This window comes from Neopelma chrysocephalum, unplaced genomic scaffold (assembly GCF_003984885.1).
Source record: "Neopelma chrysocephalum unplaced genomic scaffold, ASM398488v2 Primary Assembly neopelma1_89, whole genome shotgun sequence".
NCBI lineage: Eukaryota > Metazoa > Chordata > Aves > Passeriformes > Pipridae > Neopelma > Neopelma chrysocephalum.
In genome coordinates, this window is record NW_020897751.1 from 3,346,200 (window position 1) to 3,369,440 (window position 23,241).

Here is a 23,241-nt window from a genome sequence, read left to right on the forward strand (position 1 = left end):
AGCATCTCCCTCCGTTGGGAGTTTGGGCAGGCAAAGGAGATGCTGAAATTTGGTCTTGTCCTTGTTTCTGAAAGTGGGATGCCGAGCACACTCAGCCAAACCTTCTTGGAAAATAGTTGTGTTTCTCCCCTGCCTCCTTTTTCCCTGCATCCCTCCAACAGTAGATCTTTCCTGGTTGACTCTTTCCCTGGCTCAGGCTACAGCTGTTGCTCTCCTACGTGCTCTGCACTTGACTCTGTCACCTAATGAGGCTGTGGTCCGGGGGCAGGCTCGGAGCTTCCGGCTCCATAAAAAGGGAGTGGAAAGAAGTGAGCCTGCTTATTAAAGGTGAAAGGAGGCAATTAGAGGGAAGGGCGACTGGGTGATGGGAGAGGGAAGGTGCAGGGGGTTTGCTGGGGTGGCTGACAAGGCAAAAGGCTCTCGAAGGCATTAATCAGGCAGTAAAACAATAACTGATATTCCCGGTCCCTGAGCTGTCAGCTTCCCCCTTCCCCTCTGCCTCTACCCTGCAAAGGAAAATACCAAAACCAGAAAGGCCTGTAGAGGGAAGTGACTCCCCAGTCAGCTTCTATGGGGGACCTCATGGTGCTTTCTGTCCTCCTGCTATCCCCCATCTCGGGGTTACTCCACACCATCACAAGCCTGGTCCCCCGTGTGCATTCCCCAGCTTTTCCCAGCTGTGCTGGCCCATGCCAGGGAAATAACTCCTTGCTTTTGTCCTCTCCCCAGGTCAGGGCAATCGGCTGCCATACTTCATCAACTACTTCTTTGACACTTACCTGCTGATCAATGAGGACACACCTGTGGGTAAGTAGGATGCGCCCGTGGGCAGGGGGGTGTCTGCTGCTGCCTTCCCCCCTCCCAGATGGAAAAGCATTGAAGGAATGCTTTTGTTTTGATTGACAGATGTAGCTTTTCTTTCTTTCTTTAGCTGGGGATTGGTTTTTAGTAAATGCAGAAATCGACCCGGTCACTTTTGGCACCTTTCCAGGCTCTCAGTCCATTAAACTTGTGGTCTTCAATCAGGGCTCGTGACTGGCTTCTAATGTGGGAGGAATCGATTGGGAGCGCAGGGCATCTGGGATGGAGACCGTGGAGGCCCCTTCTTACATCTGCTGCTGCCTCCAGCCGTGCAGCCTGAGCAGCACCCTCCCAAAAAAGGGCTCTTGCTGCACCCACGTCATCCCCAGAGCTACTGAGGGTTGGATGATACGGGAGAGGTCCCCTCTAGTGACCTCTCAGCTCAACCAGGGCTTCCAGCTGAGCCTTCTGTCCCTTCTTGGGGTCCCCTTGGTTGCATATTTGCAGCTCGTGGTGTCCTGCTGAGTGGGATTTAGGGTGGCATCAGAGCAAGCAGGCAAGACATGGAGTCTTGGTAGCAACTTTGGATAGGTGGTGGAGGCTCCTGGGTGGTAGCTCTGCACAGAGATGCATCCTCAGGAGAAGTCCTGGAAAGGGAGAGGGAGGGAGAACTGGTTGAGAACAGATTAATTGAAGCGCTTCCTCTTGGAAGACCTTGTTCTCCAAGTACTTGAGCTTGAAATGCCTTATGGGAATTGGACTGAACTTCTATTTTGTCAGAAAATAGGGGAAGATTTCTGACAGTCTGCTTTCCAGTGAGACCTTGTGCAAGTCAAATTGCTTTTGGAATTACTTTGGGCATTGAATTTATTTTTTTTTAAACTTTGTGTTACACTGTGTATATATATATATATAATTGACTCTTAAGAATATTGGCACCCTGGAATTTTGTTTCCAGATGCACTGGAGAGAAATGTCGGCCTGGAAAGTGTTGACAAACAGTGTTTCCGTGTGTCCTGCTGTGAGTGGGTGTTTTCTGAGTTAAGGCTTATTAACTTTTAAAAAAAAATAGGTATTGTCTGGAAACACCTTTCTTGGATCCTGAGTGTGAGTAGCAGAACTCACACTCTGTTCCTGGAAAAAAAAGTTGCCTCCTTTTTCGAGGTCTGCTCAAGTGCCCATCCCCATGGTGTCCCTCCCCACAGCATCCCCAGGCTCAGCCCTGCCTCACACCCAACCCAGCAGCTCCCTGCTTGCTGCCTGCTATGCCGAAAGGGATCTTAAGCAACAATTAAGAGATCATTCCCCCTCTAATCACTTACAAGAGTAAATTAGTCTTGTCAGGAGCTATTAAGACAGAGAGCTCGGAATTCATTAGGCGAGATTGGGCCGAGGGAGCTGCTGGCGCTGCCGCCGGTCCAGGCTGATTAATTTCTCCCAAAACATCATCAATGCCCATCTGTTTCATTTAGGTCTGGGGAGAGCAATTTTCAGGTGGACTGACCCTCTAGTCAGTTATTTCACCCAGAAGTAATGGGAACACACACACACACACACACAGGTGTGGAGGGAATCGGAGACGTGAGCTCCAGGAAGGCAGAGGTGCTGGGCAGGGAATTGCAGGAGATGGGGGGAGATGCCTGGAGAGAAGGATGAGGAGGAGGGATGGGTTGTGGAGCCATGGGCAGGAGGAGGTCCTGAGAGAGCCCAGGCCAGCTGCCAGCAGCTGTGTCACCGTGTGTTCTACGCAGAAAGCAGGAGTACCGGGTTAACAGCCCTTGGAGGAAGAGTTTGAAGGAGAGGGACTGTCCATCTTTATGGTGCTGTTCATTGCCTTAAGCAAAATCATTCCAAGGGCCATTTCTTTTAATCCCAAACCCTTTGGAGGGCTGTGGATAAGGGAGAGTGGTGTGGCTCTGGATGCCAGGTGAGTTGCTGGAGGGCCCTGGCGAGGTGTGATGTGAGCTGGGAGGGCGTTGCTGCCCCTGGGGTTACCTGCAGCCCTGCATTTGTCAGCAGGTGGGGATGGGCAGGCAGCACTCTGGGCTTCTCTTGGTTGGGGTCCCTCCTGCTGCCAAAGGAACGTCTTCTTAGCATAATGTAATGACTGCAGTCTAATTGCCCAGCAAATGGATTTGCTGTGAGCAGGACAGGAATGGGAAAATGAAGATGATCCATCATGTCAGGTCTGTAACTAGCCTTATAACCACCTAGCTTGGATTCACCCGAGTTTCTCTGAAAGCTTTCATGCCTCAACGCCTTGCAAAATGCATGACAAAAGAGGCCATTCAGACGAGTGCAATTCCACTTTCCCTTCATCCTAGCGATAACATTTTAGCATCACTGGAATAATGTTGTCTTAAAAGAGTGGGAAACGCTTTAACCATTGCACTTGAGGTGATAACATGCACTTGGCCTTGCTCTTGGGCCATATCATGTCAGGGACACAGTCACTTGGGTGGGCTGGGGACAATGTGTCCCTCCTGCTCGTCAGACCTTGGTAACACATGCCTTGCTTAAAACTAGGAGTAAATCTGAATCTTAGGCCAGGTTGGATGGGGCTGTGAGCACCTGTGGGAGGTGTCCCTGTTTATGGCAGAGGATTGGAAAGAGATGATCTTTCAGGTCTCTTCCAACTTAAACCATTCTGTGATTCTGTGAAGGACTGGTGTCCTCTGTAAAGGCTGAGCAGTGGATGACATGGGGAAACCCACTGGGATGAGCATCCCCCGGGCAATGTGTGTGTGAAAAGATGCTGGTGAAGCTGCTGACAGCACTGGGACAGCTGGCAGGTGGGAGGGCTGGGCTCTCCTGGGACTTCTCCAAGGCTGCTGCTCGATTCCCTGAGTTATTCCTGGGCAGCAGAGAGCACAGCTGAGGCTCTCGGCTCGCTGGGATGCTCTCCTGAGAGCTACTGGGATGCCTCCAGTGACTGAAGGATGCTCAGCCCTGGGTCCCCCAAAGTTGGCTGCCTCAGCATCTCGTCCCATGTGTGAACCCGTAGCAAGCAGGGCTAAGGAGAACCCCCAGCTCAGCAAGTCCCACAGTCTGGGCTGCTGAGAGCGACAGCCCCGAGCGGTGCTGGCTCAGCACAGTGTGCAGTGACCGGGGCTGTGTTTGCTGCTCAGAGCCCCCTTTTCCTTCCCTTTGGCTCCGTGCCTCTCCCAAGAGGCACGGGTCATGCTCTCCATCCCCTGGGTTCCCCGTGCTCGGAAAGCAAGGCAGATGGATGGCTGACAGGGAATTTCAGGGGTCGCTCCTGCCCCCTTTTTGCTATGTGCAGTTTTCGCTGAGCTGAGAAACACTGTGGCTCTGGGTATTTCTCCACTAAATTTGGAAGGGCAGAGCTGAACCTTGCTCTTTTTAAGCCCTACTTCAAAATGGGCTGTAGTGGATGTTTCCCATGAAGTTGTGCCCTGGTTTTTCACAAGCTGTGGCTCTCAGTGTGCCTCTGAGGCTGTTGCAGCCTAAGAGGAGCCAGGGATAGTGGAGTAGCACTGAGGTGTGGATGTACTTTGTTGGCTGGTGGTGATTAAAGGGTGTAGGTTGGCGTGTGACACCTCGTGCCTGCTGGGATGGAGAGTTATTTCACAAGAAAACTGAAGAGGAACATGGTATTTAGCAGGCAGGGTTCTGGCTGGTGACTCTTCACGTGGATCTGAGGCAGCACATCCCTCTGATATTTGTGGATGACTTGACTTGATTCTCCATCCTAGGCAAGGACCAGGCTTTTCTTCTCCAGGCAGGGAAGGCTGCCATCCTCCACACACTGTATCTGTCCTTTCCAAAGCAATCCTCTCTTCCAGCACATCCTTTTGCTGCAGTGCTCTGGTCCTGGACAGCCAGATGCTTTGGCACCCAGGGATGGTCCCTGGGGGTGCTGGGCCACTCAAGCTGCTGCTGAAGATATGGTTATCTGTGTGGTATTGAGCATGAGCTAAACCTGTTTGATCCCACAGCTGTAGGCATCTGTAGGCTCCTCCATGGCACTTGCCTAATGCATCACGGGAAGGAAAAAAGGAAAAAAAAAAAGCTGGCTCTCTGGTCTCTGCATCTTTCTGGGCTGATTAAATCGTTTCAGAGCTCAGATATCCATGCATGAGGCTTGGGGGCCATCTGTTGGGGACAGCGTTTGATGGACTGGTTATCTGAACACGGCACAGCCACGGGACCCTCTTCCCTTAAGTGTCTCCTGGCCTCCCCCACACTCTTGCAGGGATATGCTGCTGTTGCTGGAGAGGGAGAGCTGTTGCTGCTCTTGTGTCCTTCTTGCTCAAAATTAAGTACTAAAGCTAAAAAGAGAAAAATTAATGTCGGTGCACCACGGGGTTAAAAGTCACAGTGGCGGGACCAGAAAGTACCCTGGGCATGCTGTTAATGAGGTGCTAATTGGGTAGCAAGGAGGTGGGGCTCAGAGAATGGCTTTAAAGCTTGGGGTTAACGCCTCCAGGAGCAAAGCAGCACAGGGCACATCGGGAGCACGGGGCAGGGCAAGAGCCTCTGTGAACAATACAAGGTAAGCTGGCTTTTGGCAAAATTTGGCACGTTGGAAGGTGCTTTTGGAAAACGTGGTGGCCCTGGTAGTAAAGTGGATGGAGAGCTTGGAAAAGCCTCCTTGACTGTAGGAAATGTGTGTTAAAGCAGTGGCTGTGCCCTCTTCACACCGGTGCTACCGGGAGCTCCCTTCCCATGGCTTCAGACTTGGCTGAATCTGTGGAACGGGGCCTCTGTGCCTTTGTTTGGTCTAATTAAAGACAGCCCCTGCCTTCCCTTTAGAGGTGCTCTATCCAAGGTCACTATGCAGTGGATTAGACTTCGGTCCAGCCTCACCAGCTCCAGCCAGGTGTCACTGCCCTCCCCACAGCCAGGGCTGCGCTCAGCTGGTAGTGGGAAAACCATCCCTGTATTTTGTGTGTGTGTGTGTGTGTGTGTGTGTGTGTGTGTTAGTTTGCTGGAACAGCTCCAGAAATGCTCCACAGGAAAGATCATTCCCTGTCAGGAAGGCAAGGTGAGAATGTGAAGTGGGAGGAAGGTGAGAGCTGAAAGCCAGGAGACCTTTTCCTACCCCAGCGACACCAATGCTACATGTTGAGATCTGGTTGTTAAGGATTTTTCTTCTAGTCTGCAAAGCTGATTTTCAGCCAGACCAGCGTTCAAGTGTAGCTGATGGTGGGATTACTACAAGATGGGGGGGACTTATAAGAGTCAAGATGGTGCAAGGAGAAGGACTTGGGGGTGCTGGTGGGTGAGAGCTGGACATGCCCCGGCTGTGTGTGCTGGCACCCAGAACCCTGCTGCCCTGGGCTGATCCCACAGCAGGGCAGGGGGGGATTCTGCCCTTCTGCCTCTCAGGTGAGACACCCCCCCCCTGCAGAGCTGCCTCCAGCCGTGGGGAACAGCACAGCAAGGACATGGAGCTGCTGGAGCCAGTCCAGAGGAGGCCATGGAGATGCTCTGAGGGCTGGAGCCAGGCTGGGAGAGCTGGGGGTGTTCAGCTGGAGAAGATTCCTTCCAGTGCCTAAAGAGGCCTCAAGAGAGCAGGAAAGGGACTTTGGACAAGGGGCTAGAGTGACAGGACAAGGTGAAATGGCTTAAAGCTGGCAGAGGGCAGGGTTAGATGGGATATTAGGAGAAAATTCTTTACCCAGCGGGTGGTGAGGCCCTGGCACAGGGTGCCCAGGGAGGTGGTGGATGCCCTATGCCTGGAAGTGTCCAAGGCCAGGTTGGACGGGGCTTGGAGCAACCTGGGATAGTGAAAGGTGTCCCTGCCCATGGCAGTGGACTTGGAACTAGATCATCTCGAAGGTCCCTTCCAACCCCAGCCATTCTGTGAAGCGGGCAAGGGAGGCTGTCCCTCCCTTTGCTGTGGTGTTGCCTTGGATCAGCTCCAGCTGATGGTGAAACCACGGTGTTGCAGATAAACAATCCCCAACTGGGAGGGCAAGCACAGAGCAAAAGTGGGCAAGTTTGTGGTGGGAGTTGATCTGTGGCTGGTTACAGAGTTTGGGGACTGACAAGGGAGCGAGGTGTTCATAATGGTAAAAGCCCCACAGAGCTGTTTATCTGACAGAGAAGGTGAGCTGGCAAGCACAGGGAGACCCTAAACCCCTTGGTTTTCCTGCTGGGTGGGCTGGTGGTGTGGCAGGTCCTTGTTCATCACCCCTGCAGGGTGTGTGCCCGTGTGCAGCCGGCAGAATTGATTTGGGCTTTTACAAAGAATCATTGCAGAGGAATACACCAGCCTGTGGCCACGGGAGAGACTGCGTATTTTTGATTAGGAAACCTGCCTCACAAGCTTTATTCTGGATATCACCGAGGTTCCCCTTCAGAAAGGGAGGCTGTGGGCACGTCACCTTGTCACCTTTGCCTTCAGTATACGTGGAAAGTGATGTTATCACTCAATGGCTGTTTACTGCTTAAAACTGAATTTTCAGGATTCTCCAGTGCTCTGTGAAGGAGCAGCCTTGTTTCTAAGTGTGGTAAGGACCCTGATGGACAGCAATATTTGAGGAGAACTTAAGAAGGGCTTCTCAGCTTTCCGAACTCAAGCCCTTTTTTCCATCGCTTGTCGTTAGAAGGCCCATTGATGAAATTACTTGTTGAGCTGCAGAAAGTACAGCATCCTTAATGAAAACTTAAGGCTAGAAAATTAGTTATTCCCAACATCGGGAAACTCAAGGAAAAAAAAAAAAAGGCCCCACTCCCACCCAAACCCTTAACCCTGCGTCATTAAATTAATCACTTCATCAATCACTTAAACCTTCATATCTGCTTTGCTAATAGGCAATAACGTTAATGCTTATGTTTAAGAAGGGGGAGAGAGAGAGAGAGGGAGAAGGAAGAAAGTGTATTTGCAATATGGATTCATTAACATGCCAGTAACCTTGCTTCTGGCAACTGCCTCATCAAACCAGCTGAAGGTTTGATCTCGCCACCTTTTGAGCCCTTGCACGGGGTCTCAGCTCTTTCCAAAGACACAGAGAAAGATGTGTGAGTTTGGTAATGAGGTCTGGGGTGATTTTTTTATGTCTGAGATGACTTTAGCAGCACTAATTATCTGCACAGCATTGTCTGTAGGAGCTTCATTTGGGGGCTGGCTTCTTGTTGGCTGTGCCCCATTCCTTGTTACTCTGGAATGCCTGAGCTTGGATGTCAATACTGTCCTAGCTCAGTTGAATTGTGTGTTTTTCCTGGCTGATTGGAGGCATTAGCACAGGTTACAAACCTGGTATAGAGCAGGAATAACAACGTGAGACAATCATAGGAAACCAAAAAACACAGGGTAGGGGGAAAAGTATATATGTATGGATATGTGTGTATTTATTCAAGTTAGGAGACTCTATATATGTATCTTTGTGGAGGTATTAATCTTTTAAGGGAATACATTGTGAGCCAAGAGTATTTCCCTGTACTGTAGGGAAATACTTGCATTTGCATGCACTCATAATTTTTATTTTTGGTGGAGAAGTTGAGCTGTGACTTCACTTTGAGTCTATCAATGGGCTCTCATAAAAAAAAGCTCTGATTGTGATAAACAGTGATAAATATGCTTATCAGAAACTTGATACATTTGGGTTGTGTGAGCTTAAAAAAAGAAGGAAAAAATCCCCCAACACTCCATTACCCCTATCTCTGTGTTTGCACACAGCATGTTCATCTCACATATCTGCAATCTGGATCTGCTCCACCACCCTCTGGCTAATTTCCTTCACCGAGGAGCAAAGCAAGAGGATGTGAGGGCAGGGCAGGGCCGTTCCCATGCCTTCCCCAGTGCTCAGGAGAAGCCTGTGCCAGGCTGGAGGGGAGCAATGGAGTGTCACACACCACACTCTGCCCTCGATGTGCTTTGCCACCCAGCCCGGGGCTGGGTGAGGTGGCAGGTGTGTTGAGTGACAGGTGCTGGGATAGATGGTTTGGAGATGGGCTGGCATCCAACTGCTCGCGCAGTTCACAGTTTATCCCTGGAATGCTGCGGAGGCGCACAGCCAGCTCCCGGGGCAGCCGGGTGAGGTGGTGAGAGGGCTGGAGCCCCTCTGCTCTGGAGCCAGGCTGGAAGAGCTGGGGGTGTTCACCTGGAGAAGAGAAGGCTCTGGGGAGACCTTAGAGCCCTTTCCAGTGCCTAAAGGGGCTCCAAGAGAGCTGGAGAGGGACTGGAGTGACAGGACGAGGCAGAATGGCTTAAAGCTGGCAGAGGGCAGTGTTAGTTGGGATACGGGGAAGAAATTCTTCCCTGTGAGGGTGGGGAGGCCCTGGCACAGGTTGCCCAGAGAAGCTGTGGCGGCCCCATCCCTGGAAGTGTTCAAGGCCACGCTGGACGGGGCTTGGAGCAACCTGGGAACCATGGAAGGTGTCCCTGCCCATGGCAGGGAGGTTGGAACAAGATGATCTTCAAGCTCTCTTTCAATCCAAACCATTCCATGATTCTATCATACCTTCAATGGCTCTTTTTATACAGTTTTCAGACTTGTACAAAATTAACCTTTTAGATAAAGGTTAATGTAATAGGTCACTGTGGAAACCCTTGTCTCTAAGAAATAAAAAATTCAGACTATTCATCATCACCACCAGTTGGCAGTTGTTGCCACCTGGTGTAAAAGAAGCCAAAAATCCCAAAGAAAAAACAACAACAAAAAAGGGTAAAAAATGTCCAGCTTCTTTTCACTTGCGTCAAAATCATCTGAAAAATTAAAACGTGAAAATTCACTTAGTGGGTCACCATTATGGAAAACCACCACATTCCAGTATCAAAAGCAGCAGGTAGAAGAGAGAGAGCCCTTCTGGAAATGCATGTGGGTGCCATGGTGCTGGGATTGTGGCGCTCCTGCTGTTGGGAAGCGCCTGGCTGGAAACCTGCCCTTATCCCCGTGAGCATCCTCTGCTTGGGGCCAGGATGGTGGGAGACGTTGCTGTGCTGACTGTGTGGGGTCACCTCAAGGCAAACTTGTTTTATGATGTTTCCCATGATTTTGGGGACCATGGGTCACCTCAGTGTTGTGGCACCAATCCATCCCCTCCCCATCTCCCGGCTTTTAAACCGGTTCATCTCCAGCCTGTGCTAATGCACCTCTTCTGCCTTTTAGTGGCTTAATGTGCTTGATTGGCAGGGGGAGTTAATAAATTGGTTCCTCCTGTCAAACTGCTCCGGTACATTGATGGCTTTTGAATTAACCACTCGGGGGTGGGGGGGAATAAAGCCGGAGCCAGCGTTGTTGGACAACTCAATGCAAACATCTGCTCCACTTGCAGGGTGGTCAGAGCCGTGAATAAGCTCCGTGCGCTCCCTCTCCTAAAGATTTATTAATATTGCTCAGTACGCGAGGGGGAAAGATTTCAAACACTTGACATTTAATGGTTAGTAACTCAATTTTATTCCATTCATCTGCATGGGTTTGTCAGGTGCCTGCTCCGCCGAGGCTCTGGGATTGTATCAGGGAGGTTGTCTCGCTGCCTGTGTGCAATTAGGGGGGTGATTCGGTGCCTGAATGCGGAGAAACCTCTTTCTTTTTCCTTTCTAATTGATTATTAGCTTTGAGGTGAGAGCTGGTGTTATGGAATGTAATATCCTCTCATAAGCGGTGATGCAGTGGTGTTCCTTGCTCCGCTGTGTTGGTTTCAAGCAGTTAATTTGAAAATAAGAGGGGGGAAAAAGATTTTAAAATGTAGAAAGTCCAAGGGAGACTTAACAATTTTGGGTGTGGGGAGGAGCGAGGAGCATCCTCCCAGGCAGAGATTGATGGTTGTTCCTGATGATTTTGGGAAATAGAGGGGAAGAAATAAGATATGGCAGAAGACTGTAAAATAAGTAACAGCACTGCGGAAAACCTTGACTCTGGAAATGCACCTTTTCCTACATGACAGCAGCGTCAAATTAAACACATCCTGCCGGATAAAACAACATTCCTTCACAGAGGAGCACGGATGTCCAACTGGGTGTAGTGGGGTGGTAAGGCAAGAAGCGAAGGGACCACACAGAAGGCACCATCCTGCCTCCGCATCTCTGCCACCAGCCCTGAAGCAGCTTTTCTAGGGGCATAGAGGGTGGGGAAAGAAACATCTCCCTGCATTTGCAAGTTCTTCTTTCTCTTGGAAAAATCGTTGCAGTGCCATCAGGTGCGGAGTGGGCAGGGACAGTTTGCAGAGAGCAGAAGCCACTGCCCACGTACTTCGTACTTTGGTGGGGTGGGGGAAATAGTCGTAATTAATTAAGGCTCTGTGTTGGAGAGGGCAAGGGGAAGAAAAATTCCAAGCTGATATCATCATGCTGCAACAGGGTGATCTCATGAAGCCATAAAAATTGGCAGGATCCTCCAGGTTTACGCAGTGCTGGCAACAGAGTGAGCCTCACCAGTGCTGAAATGCTCTGCAGCTGGCTTTTGGCAGATACAGGTAGAAAAGGTGTCTCCTAGGAGAGAGGGGAAGCTCCTGCCTCCCTGGATTTTAAGCCAGGAGCTTGATTTTGCATTCCAGATTGTAAGCTGGAAGTGTATTTCTTTTATTTTGCTTTGCACGCTGCTTGTTTCACACCTTGACGAAGAAGAGACAACATCCTGTTGCAGAGCAGGCTTGCGAGGTGTGGAGGGAGAGCATTTAAAATGCAATTTGCTGATTTCCTTCCTTTTTTTTGTTGTTAAAAAAATCTGTGTTCTTTCAGTTTCACTCAAAAACACTCTGTTGGCTCTGGGAGTTGCTGGAGTGAGTGATTCAGTAGCTGCCCGTGGCATTTCATGTCCCTATTCCCAGTGTTTTAACCTTTGCTTTATTGTGGCCCTTGGTGCAGCACCTCTGGTTCTTGGGGAGCAGCTTTGGGATCCTGCTTGGTGAGGGATGTGGGCTCTCTTTTCTGCCTTGCTTCTGCTGGGTCTTTCTTCCATCCCATGGCACAGAGCTTCGTATCTTAAGCTGTGCAGAGGAAAACCCTGTGAGGGGCTTGTATGGGATGTGTGTAGCAGAGTCTTGAATGCAATTAATATCCTGGAGAATAATTTCCTGCTCTCGGCCCTTGACAGTTTTTTTAACCTTTTCCTTTATGGCTAAATTAAAAATACTGATCCTTCAGGCAGTACAGGGCAGTGCTGGGGCTGACATGGCCAGAGATCTCTTCATTACAGACGTCAAGGGAGGGTTTCTTTCTTCAAAAGTTTCTCCTCTTCCAGTGCCTTTTCCATAAGGGACAGATTTTGCTGGTTGTGTCTTTATACTCAGCAGTGAGTGCCTGGCTTTTCTGGCTTCAGCTTCCTAAACAGCAGCAGCAGAGTGGGAGAGAAGGCTCAAGGGTTCACAGAGAGCGGGTTAGTTCATATTAAAAGCCAAAATTGCTGTGCTTGGTGGGCATCCTGCTGTAAAATCAACTGAAATCTGTTGGAGAAGTTATTTTCTGGTGGTGGTATTCCCCCTCCCTGTCCCCCAGAAATTTAAGCTCCCCCCAGGGACCAGCAATACTGCAGATGGTTTGGGCTTGCCCTTTGTGTATCCTGCATCCTGTATCCAGTGGCATCATCCAGGCGAGCAGAGGGACAATTTTCGCTGTGGTGTTGATCCCAGAAATGAAGGAATGGTTTCATGTCCTGGATCTGCATTCAGCCTCTTTTGAACGAGATGGAACATCAATATTCAGGTGCCCTGGTTGGAGGGTGCTGGGGGACCTGCTTCACCAGGCATAGGCTCATCCCTGTTATCCGTGAAACCCACTGCCTTGTGTGAGTGGAAGTGGCCCCAGGTGGTTGGATAATGGCATCCTTAATTGTGCTCTGAACGAGATTAACTTCTTATCTGGCAGTTTGACATCTTTATTGTTATTAATGTGTGAATAATAGAGTGTGGTGGGTTTTTATGCATCACTTTGCTAGCAAATGTTTTCCTTTTGTTTAGTGGTGTCTGTTACTTTGCCGCCTTTGGATTCCCAGGCTCCAAGGGCAGAGATCCCTGAGGTCAGGGAGTGCTGCTTGTATTTCTGTCCTTATTAAAGGGTAATTGCCATTGCATTGCTCATCTTCCCCTTGACTTCTTCTTTTGAACTGTGAGTAGAGGTGGTGGCAAGCAACTCCTCTGGTGAGTCTGGAGTTTTTTGTGACAGTGGGAGGGGTACTGGAATGGGACACGGGCTAGGGACCATCTAAGGCCAGTTGGAAGGAGCACTGTCCATGGGCAAGGAGGGATGGCTGGCACTGCTCCAGAGACAGATTATTATGGCCATAAAAACTGGGTATAGGTTTGCACCATTTCCCATTGCCTGGACAAAAGGGAGAAAATTATCCAAAATGTTGTTGCCTTACAGTGGGGAAAAAAGGGCTGGTCATGGGAAATGGCTGCTGCTAGGGATGGGGGGGGAGGCTTGGGATGCAGCTGGGAATGAGAGGACTTGAGATGAGGTTTGGGATGCTGGGATGCAGTCAGGGATGAGTGCAGGTGCCCAAGGGGCTGAGGGTGCTGTGGCAGAGGCTGTGGCTGTGTTCCAGAGCAGTAGGGAAGGGGAAGGGAGCTGTGGAGGGTGGGAGGTGGCTGCAATCTGTCAACTCCACAAAAAGTAGTTTCTGTGATGTAACTTGCTATTAAACGGGATAACAAGGTCAATAATGCCTTTGCCTGGGAGAGCTTCAGCCAACACTTCTATCAAAACCAATATTAATTTTCACTAATTAGGAGCTGCAGCTAATGAGTGTCACAGCTAATTTACCTCATCCATAACGAGGGAGAGGAGGGGGTCAGGCGCCCGGGATCAGAGCCTGCAAATCTGCCTCCTCTCTGCTCCCCCCTGCTCTCTCTGCCCAACATGGATTTGTCACCTGGGTGGCTTCTGTCTGTGGGGATGCGGGGATGTGTGTGTGTGGTCCCCCCTACCTTCCTCGGGGCGTGGGAATGCTTTGGGAAGGCAGGGAAGGAACAGGTGTTGGCTGCTCCAGCCTGAAAGGGATGGAGTGACTGATCAGGTGAGGCGGAGAGCAGTCGGCATCCCGACATGGCCCAGCTGGCAGGGTGGGCTGGTGCCAAGGGGGAGGTGGGCAGGAGACCCACTGGCTGCTTGGGAGAGTGTGGGGGAGCTGCTGGAGCTCAGCCCAGAGAAAAGAAAGAGCTTGGAAGGATGTGCAAGGAAAATTTTGGGAAAGAAAAAGATGCCTGTTGTCCTGAAGGGGAAGTTGTACTAGCGCAGGTTTGCTCTTGAAACTCTCAAATTAATTTCAAAAGCCTTTAATGTACCTTTTATCCCTGTTCTCTTCCATGCCTTTTATCCACACAAGCCAGCCTGGAAAGCACCCTGAGCACCAAATGATGAAGTAGTTAGTCTGTCACTATTCACACAGTCTTCTGACTCACTTAGGGAGTCTCTCTCTCTCTGATGTATCATTGCTGTGGGTCTTTGATTTCGTGACGAGTGTTGCAAACGTTTGTGGGATGAATTTTTGCAAGCAGGTACCTTGGAGCTTTGCAGATCGTTTTCCCGCACAGGTTGCAGGCAGGAGCATTCCATGGATGTTGCCAGCAGTACTGATTTGGAATTATCTCTGTCTAGCCTGTAAAGTTGATCTGACGGCTCAGGCAAGGGAAGAAAGGGTACAGCAATCATCGTATCCCTCTGAAACATCTTTATAGTCTGTGCTTTCTAAACAAGCCAGAGTCTAAGAATTATCCACAGGGATTATTGCTTTAAATAAGAATACACTGGAGAAATTTGTGGTCTGCTGTCAGAGAGCTCATTGTTCGGGATAGCTAAAATTGACTGAATAAATGATTCATTGGTTTTATTCGCGTTGCCCTGACTATAAACCTCAGGAGTCTTCCTTGTCGGAATTGATCTGTTCTGCTGGCAAAGCAAGCAAGCAGCACGTGCACCATCAGCCCATCCTAACACACGCTGTAGGAGGACAGAAGGGCTGTTGCCTTGTCCAAGGCATCTTTTGTAACAGACACCCTCCTGTTCAGGGTGTCTGAGGCCTTGAGAAAAGGGTTTGGCTTTTAGGCATGTCCAGAGAAACTCGCCCAGGAAAGTGATGTGCAGGGAAGAGCCTCTCTTGGAAACCATCTCACCCAGAGCATCCTTTTGGAGCATCCCGTGAGGCTCAGGTGGGAATTGCTTGTGGTCCTGGCTCTCATCCATATGAATGATGGGCTTTGCCTCTGGCAGCCCACTGAGTTGTTTTTGCTGCCAGTCCATATCCAGCTGCCCAGCTAGTCCTGGCTTGGGCCGTTTTATTTGATTTTTTTTGAGCTGTTGATCTGTGAAATTGCCACTCAGCCTGTGGCAGCTCCTGGCAGGTGTTTTGCCTCTACCTGCTCCAAAACTTGCTGCACCTACAAATGCCTGGGCTTCTTGTTCCTCACCAGCTCCTCCCACATCTGTTGTCAGTTGTTGGGGCATTTGTTCCACTGATTGACCCTGTTTTGAGCAAAAAGACAGTTTGCTGGTGTGTTCTCAACACCAGAGGCACATTTGGGTAATCTTAGGGGGGATATCCCATCCTAAAGCAGTTATGTGGTGTGGCTGTGCTGCCTTTGGATGGCAAATACGTGGCATTTTGTTAAAGTGCTGGGTGAAGTTGTGTTTCCCAGGTTTTACTTTGATTTCAGTGGCACCTGTTGGCTGTTGGAGCTGCAGTACCAGAACTAACAGTGTGGTGCTGACAGTGAAATACAAGCAAACAGCAGCATCCCTGAACTGCGGGACGGTGTTTGTGCACGGGGAGATGTCACCTCATGCATCAAACGTCTCATGGCAATGGATCCTTGAACAGGAAGGGCTGGAAGGAGAGGAGATTGTTTTACAAACCTCTCACCTGCACAGGTGGGACTTGTTGTGCTGGGTTGGATGGTGGGCTTTGGCTGTGTCTATGTATCTTTACCCAGTGTGCTGAGGATGTGGGACATGAGGAGTTCAGGGTGGGGGGCTCTCACACCTGCAGGGGGTTTTCCTCCCCGGTGAGAGGCTGTAGGCAGGGCTCTGCTGGCATAACATGCTTTCCCACTGAGCACATGGGATCTGTGGGACTGCCTGAGCAGCCCTAGGCCGGGCACGTTATCTGGTGGCTGTCCCCCTCCCCTGCCCTCCCTCGTGCCCTTTGCTGGGGGCCAAGGAGGCTGAGAAAGTTTCTTTGAGCTTATTGCCCGGGAAGAGCGACCTTCAGGCGAAGTTCCTGGGGGGAAAAAAAGCTTCCCCAACCGTGACAGATTTGACTATAAATCTCCAGATTAATGCCCAGGTTCCCAAGGTCTGTCATCCTGCGTGCAGGGGAGGCACGTGAGCTGCTCAAAAACAACGTGCCGACTCATCAGTCATTTCACGGGCGTGTCAGGGGCTGCCGCTGCGGGCGGGGAGGCTGCAGGAAGCCCGGGGGCATGATTGTGAGGGGTTACAACATCCTCAGCTGAGGGCGTGCACAGGCATCCCAAAGCTTGAGAAGCCTGGGATTATGTCATGGGCAAGAGATGGAAGAGAAGGAGGTGGTTTGCACAACTGCTTAAAAATACCTGAGGTGAGGAGGTGGAGGTCTGGAGCCTTGAAGTGTCACCTGTGGGGAATGGCTGAGACCCCCAGCATCTCTTTTTTTTCACAGAATATGCTGAGTTGGAAGGGACCCACAAGTCTCATCCAGTCCAGCTCCTGGCCCTGCACAGGACCATCCCTGAGTCACGCCATATCCCTGAGAGTATCATCCACACACTCCCTTGAGCTCTGTCAACCTCAGTGCTGTGCCCACTGCCCTGGGGAGCCTCTTCAGTGCCCAGCCACCCTCTGGGGGAAGAACCTTGTTCTAATATCCAACCTAAACCTGCCCTGACACAACCTCAGGCCATTCCCTCAGGTCCTGTCATTTCTTCTTCTTTTTTTTTTTTTTTTTGCTTATGGAAAGAGTCAAACTGGTTTTAAAATAGATTTTCCATTGGTTATCTCTTATTGGAACAGGTATTAAGTTAGTTATGAATTTCTTACACTTTCAGACCTAGGAAAATCCTTCCCTTATTCCTTTTACATTCACTCTGGGTTGATAAGGTTTATTAGCACTCTTTAATAACCACAGATATAATCTCAGCCCAAATTTGAAGAATTTATGGGAGCTACCTAGGCCAGGGTGCTCTCTGCATCCTGTCAAGGACGAGGGCTAGGATAAAGGATAACCAGAAAAGAAAGAGAAGAAGAATGGCTATGTTATAATGGGAAGGGGGAAAAGAGGTGCATTTCTCACATGCCTCTGTGGCGTGGTTGGAGTGGTGGATTGAGTTTATTTTGAGGGGTTTTTTGAGGTTTTCAGCTGTGTCTCGTGCAGTGGAGATTTCCAGCCTCTGGGGCCATGTCCCCAGGGCTGCAGGATTGCTCATCCTCTCAGATCTGATGCACTGAGACTCAGTCGTGGGGATCCATGAGGTCCTTCTGCAGAGCCAAGGGGCCAAATGTCTGGCTGTGGACAGGAGGTTTCTGAGATGCTGTGAAGGGGCTGGATTTGCATAAGTTGGAGGCTGGTGCTCCAAAGGGGCTGAGGAAAAAAAAGTACATGATGCAGCTGTCGGGGCAGAGGGGTCTCTGATGATTACAAGTAGCAAGGAGATGCTGAATTTGGTGACCAATACCCATTTCTCCCTCAATCAGGGCTTCAGGGGAAAGAGAAGCTTTGAAAATCTTTACCCTGAGCAATTGAAAGAAAAAAGCCTAAAACTGTTACTTATTGGATCACTTTTCTCTTCACAAATTTCCACTTTTAGAACAGTCTGTGAAACCTCAGTGATTGCTTTCTTTTTGCCTTCAAACAACCCAGCAGCTGGGATTTCACATGGAGTTTTGTTTTCAGTTTGGATTGTAAAGTTTTATTTGGTTTTACATGTGACTAAGGGAGGTTTTTTTTGAGCACTGGCTGATCTGGACACCAGGTGAGGGGGTTGTGGGCTCAGCCACCCCTTGCAGCTCTGACCCAGCTTGCAGAAAGGTCACTTGTCACAGGTCACCTTGGCCATGGGGAATCATAGAATCCTGGAATGGTTTGAGCTGGAAGGGACCTCGAAGACTATCTCATTCCAACCCCCCTCTGCCACGGTCAGGAACACCTTCCACTAGCCCAGGTTGCTCCAAGCCCCCTCCAACCTGGCCTTGGACACTTCCAGGGATGGGGCAGCCACAGCTTCTCTGGGCAACCTGTGCCAGGGCCTCGACACTCTCACAGGGAAGAATTTCTTCCTAACCTTTGTCAGTTTAAAGCCATTCCTCTTTGTCCTGTGTAGTAGAAGACCAGAACTGTTCCTGTAGCAGGTTTGTTGTTTCAGACATGTCACAGGTACTGTATAACCTACAGTTATACGCTGTCAAGGAGGAGCCTGGGCTTGTTGCATGCCCAAGGGATAACATCAGTCTTGGAAAGAGCCCTTCACTGCTTCCTTTTTCACCCTATTTCTCTTGCTGCTGTGCTGAAATTCCTACAGCAAGTGTTTCCTGGGGTTTTGAGACAAAAGGCAGCTGGGGAGGTAGGATCCTGAATCAGGAGCCCCATGGATTCTTGCAAGGTGCTACGGAAGTGACTGAGAGATGTTTTTGCTGGTGTTTGGCATAAAGTCAATTAATTCTGGTGTTCAACTCTCTTCTTGTTCCCTTTGTGACAACTTCTGGGCACACTGGTTTGTGGGTTTTTGAGGAAATTCAGGCAGGCTGGATGCTGTGTGTTTGTGTGAGGATTTGTTTTTGTGCAGGTGCTTCCGCAGACGCTCGGAAAGCTCTTTCTGGAGGTAGTTTACATTCCATCAAGATGCAAAGGCATTCCCACCTGACCACAGTGACCATTTACATGGTGTGAGCAGCCAGTTGCCAACACTCAGAGCGACAGTTGTAGGAGCATTTACGAGAAATCCTTTGCCTGAAATATGTTTTTAATAAACCATTCACCGAATATATTCAAATAACAAATAAATTCCTGCAAATCCGAGTCTATTTGCAGACAACTCGCAAATGAGAAAGGCTAAATTAATTGAATGCTTTAGTCACTGGGGATAATGGTCCAGCTGTAACAGAACTCTCCAGATGTTTGTTTGCAGAAGAGTGTGCTTTCATAGGAAAAGAAAAAACACTCGTGGGTATATTAACTCAGAAACAAGTTTACAGCTGTGTGCTTGCACGCTCTGCCTTGCACTCCCACCAGCCACTGTGGAGCTCTGTTCCAAGGTTTCCTCTTGCAATAAACAGCCTCTTTATTTCTTGCTCATTGTCCTCTTGGCCATGCTTAGGCATCTGTGACGTCCAAAGTGAGGCAATGGCCCTGTGAAAGCCTCCCAGGCTTCAACAGTTACCACCCTCACTGTGCTCCAGGGTGTACCACGTTGCAAGTGCAGATGGACCGCTGCTGTTTCCAGTTTGGGCTGTTGTGGCTTGGCTTTTCCCTTTGATTTGGGTGAGTTTGCTGCACAGGACCTTAGATTGGGAGAACAAGGCACTGTGTGTGGAGCTTGCAGGGATGAGTGGAGGAGCTTTGATCGCTGGGTCTGGTTTAATTTCATCTAAGGACTGGAGCTTTGCCCAACTCCTACCAGAGGAGCTTGGCTTTATCAGTATATTGGAGTCATCAGCCCAGTGAGCTTAATCCATTTCCCTCGGTCTTGTTTCTGTTGTTAAACAGCCCAAGCTAGTTTTGAAGCCCCGTAGCTGAAGTGCCCCATTACTCATAGGAGAGAGGACAATGGAACATGGGGCCGCTCTTAAATGTCTCTCCACGTTGGTGTCATTAATAACAGCAACACTGGCACCACTTGCTCCTAAATAGCCTCATTTATCAACAAGCAATTTACTGTGGTGACGCAGATAAGCTCGTGCCTCAGATACCCAGGCACCACCTGCCAAGTCTCTCCCCACCTCCTCTTTGGCGTTTGAGAGGGAGGAAGAGGGAGGCATGATAGGAAATGCTCCATGCACGTTGTGACAGTCGTTGTCGGCCCCAAGGAGTTGGGTTGTGCTTGGAGGAGTTGGATTGTGCTTCAAGTCCAGGACTGATGGATGAAGGGCTTGATGACTTGCCCGTGTTGTGTTTCTTGGGCTGTCACCTTTGAGGAGAGACTTCAAGCACCTGGTTGTTTCTCTTGGTTCTCTTAAAGATTTTCTGTTGAGGCTTTTTTCTTTTGTTGTGGCTGCCCCATTCCTGTAAGTGTTCCAAGACCAGGTTGGGTGGAGCTTGGAGCAACCTGGTCTAGTGGGAGGTGTCCCTGCCCATGGCAGTGGGTTGGAACCAAGTGGTCTGTAAGGTCTCTTCCAACCCAAATCGTTCCACAGCTCTATGATCCAAGGGGAGAGAGGAGCAGGAAATGTAGCCTTTCCAAAACTGCTGCCTTAGGTTTCAAATTCCTGGCCCACTACTGTAAGTCTTGCTTTTACTGCAGCCGTATCTTGGAGATCAAGAGGTGCTAACTCGGCTCAGGAGAGATAAATCAAGAAGAGATTTTGCTGCATCTTCATTATAACAAGACAGAATTCATCACCCAGCACATGTTTTGAAACCCCAGAGAGTTACAGTGACAGTCCAAGGCCGATTTGATTACAGATCTGAAGTCTAGAGGCAAAAACCTGACCGCTGGTACTATTTCCTTTGGCTTTGGGACTTTGCTCCAAAGCACACTCTGGAGCAAAACACACCCTGTGTTATTTGGGCTCTATGTATGATGGTTTCCCTGAACCATTCAGAGAGCAGAGCAGCTGGGCCATAGGCAAGTGCAGCACGGAAGGGTTTGTATTCCCTGTGAGACTGAGAGCCTCGGGGATGCTTCAGCATTTGTAAGGCACAGATGAGATTTCAAACAAGATGTGAATGAATCCAGCTCGCACTTCACTTGTGCGAGTGTAATTTGCTGACGGGTTTGTTTTGTTGGTTGGTTTTTTTCTCCTTTTCCCCATTCATATTGATCAGCTCCTCAAGCTTGACAGGGCTGATGGTGGAGGAAAGCAGTTCAGCACTGATGTTTGTGTGACTCTTAGCAGGGCCTGTTGCAATAGGGCAAGGTGCAATGGTTTTAAACTGAAAGAGAGTTGATTTAGATTAAGTATAAGGAAAAATTTTTTTTACAATAAGGGTGGTAAAGCACTGGAACAAGAGGCCCCATGCCTGGAAACATTCAAGGTCAGGTTGGATGGGGCTCTGAGCAACCTGATCTAATTGAAGATATCCCTGCCCATGGTAGGTCGTTGGATTAGATGCCTTTAAAGGTCCCTCCCAACCCAAACCATTCTGTGACTTCTCCATTAGCATTGCTGCCTTACTGTTCTGGGGGTGTCTTATACCCCATGGGTGTCCTGCAGTCCTGCTCAGTGCCAGGGCAGTCCTGGGACCTGGTCCATAGCCATTGCAACCTAATGAGCTTTATCTCTGACCTCATATTAATTGCAGAACAGCTTCTCTTTTCTAATTAACACAAAGCTATGTTACCTTGTCTGGCTAAGATGCAAAATACCGTGTGTCACCTTACTCATAAATCATTTATTTACGCCAAGTAGCAAAACACCTCATTAAATAGACTTCTGGAGTCCTGCTTTTCTTCTCTTTGCCCTGGTGTATTTCTAGAAAGCTTGAGGATTGTGGGTCACCTTCACCTTCTGATCTCCTCTGGCCTCCTGCTTTCTTGTACTGAGGGGGAGATGGCAGTGGGCATGTACCCCTGTTTTTCCAAGCTGAGGAGAGGTAACCCCCACTTGTACGATCCCAGTGCAGCTCCTGTTGGTTTATTGCATCCACTAAGGAGAAGCTAATCCCTGGAGCTAGGATTTGATTTCAGTCAGCAGAGCTGGTTGGTGCTCTCTGGACATACGGTAACTCTGTGTCTTCCACATGCTCTGGACCCTTTTTTCTGGGAGGGATGGCAACATCTCATCTGTCTTGATGGCACATTTTGGCTCAATTTATACTCCAGTCTTTCCTGGTGAGAGTGCATGGCTTGCTTCAGCTGGCTTTGTGTCCAACTGGCAGATGCCTCTGGAATTACGGATGCTCAGCATCCCTGCTGCTCCTTGGTTTTAACTGGCAAGGCACCTCTGGGTGGTCAAAAGGGAGGGTGCAGTCAGTGAAACTTCTGGGAGGAAGGTCTCTTTGCTATGTCCATGAAGACCCTTAGCTGTCCCAAGAGAAGTGGTTCATGGTCACGAGGGGGACTTTTCACAAGCCATGGGGTGACAGGACAAGGAGGACTGGCTTTGACTAAAAGACAGGAGGTTTAGATTAGATATTCAGAAGAAACTGCTTCCTATGAGGGTGGTGAGGCCCTGGCACAGGTTGCCCAGAGAAGCTGTGGCTGCCCCATCCCTGGAAGTGTCCAAGGCCAGGTTGGAGGGGGCTTGGAGCAACCTGGGCTAGTGGAAGGTGTCCCTGCCCATGACAGGGGATTGGAATGAGATGGTCATTAGGATCCCTTCCAACCCAAACCATTCTGGGATTCTGTGTTTATGGGACAGCTCTCAGCCATGTCCCTAAGAAGGAACACTTGGCTTTCCATAATTTATCTATAATTTTCATGAAACTTGTAGGAATGCTGTGTTTTCTGTGGTACAAATCCTTCTCCCATCTTTGGCTCTAACTTGCCATGGAGTCTGGGTGTTGTTTCCTTCCACACTGGCACTTGTGACAGGGATTCCTTTGAGTTAGGTAAAAAAATTAACTTCTTTCTTTTTGGAGTGAGTTGGGGACAAGGCAGGAAGGAACAAAGGAAATATCCCTTATTCCTTCTGTGCTGTTTCTGAATTCAAAAATTAATTAGAAAAGGATATTCTGTGGATTTAGGGTTTAAACTTTGTGTCAGAAATGTTAATCAAGACTGCATTAGGTAGGTTTTCCTTGAGGAGTTAGGGGAGAGGGTGTTAAGGTTGTTTCATAGATGGGCAGGAGGTATGTGGAGCAGAGCTCATGGGGGTCTTTGGCCGAGCAGAGGGAATGGGTTTGCCTTCAGAGGTGGGGAGCACCCTCCTCTCTGCTCCCCAGAGCTGCCAGAATTGAGGTTGGGATCTGCTATTCCAGGGCTGGTTTGCTGACAGCTTTTCCAGCCCACTTCTAAGAGCCCCAAGGCAACATTGGGGCTTTTTGCCACTATTTAACACCTCAGTAGATTTCACTGCTGGGATGTTACTGCAGACCTCAGATTTATGTTGTCCTTTTCTTTTCTGCTCCATCCTGCCTCCTCCCACCTCTCTACATGTGTCTCATGAACAGCTGCTAGTCACGGGAGGGCAGCTCCAAGGAGTGAGGCTGCACCTGATATTTGGGGTTTTTCCAGAATCCCCTTCCCTGGTCTCATGGGTGGAGCTCTGTGGGTATGGATATAGATCTCAGTCTGATTTTCAGTTGGCAGCGCTTGGAAAGAAAGACAATATTCCTACCCAAGTTTAATTGGACATTGTCTTCCCTGTTTATTGTAGTGTTGCCTGTGCTCCTGAGAATTCCCCTGGTCTTTAGGAAGCTTCAGGATTTGTAAGGCACTGAGTGCTTTCCTGGACATCTTGTG

The 23,241-nt window shown here is 49.5% G+C and overlaps 1 protein-coding gene across 1 annotated transcript in view; it reads left to right on the top strand.

The window, feature by feature from the left end:
• The window catches only part of CDH23 (cadherin related 23), a 193,692-nt gene that overhangs the window by 13,458 nt on the left and 156,993 nt on the right, over positions 1 to 23,241 (top strand). Inside the window, exon 3 of the mRNA XM_027693012.1 lies at positions 730 to 807. Coding sequence (XP_027548813.1) covers positions 730 to 807 — 78 coding nt within the window. The remainder of the gene's footprint in view (positions 1 to 729; positions 808 to 23,241) is intronic.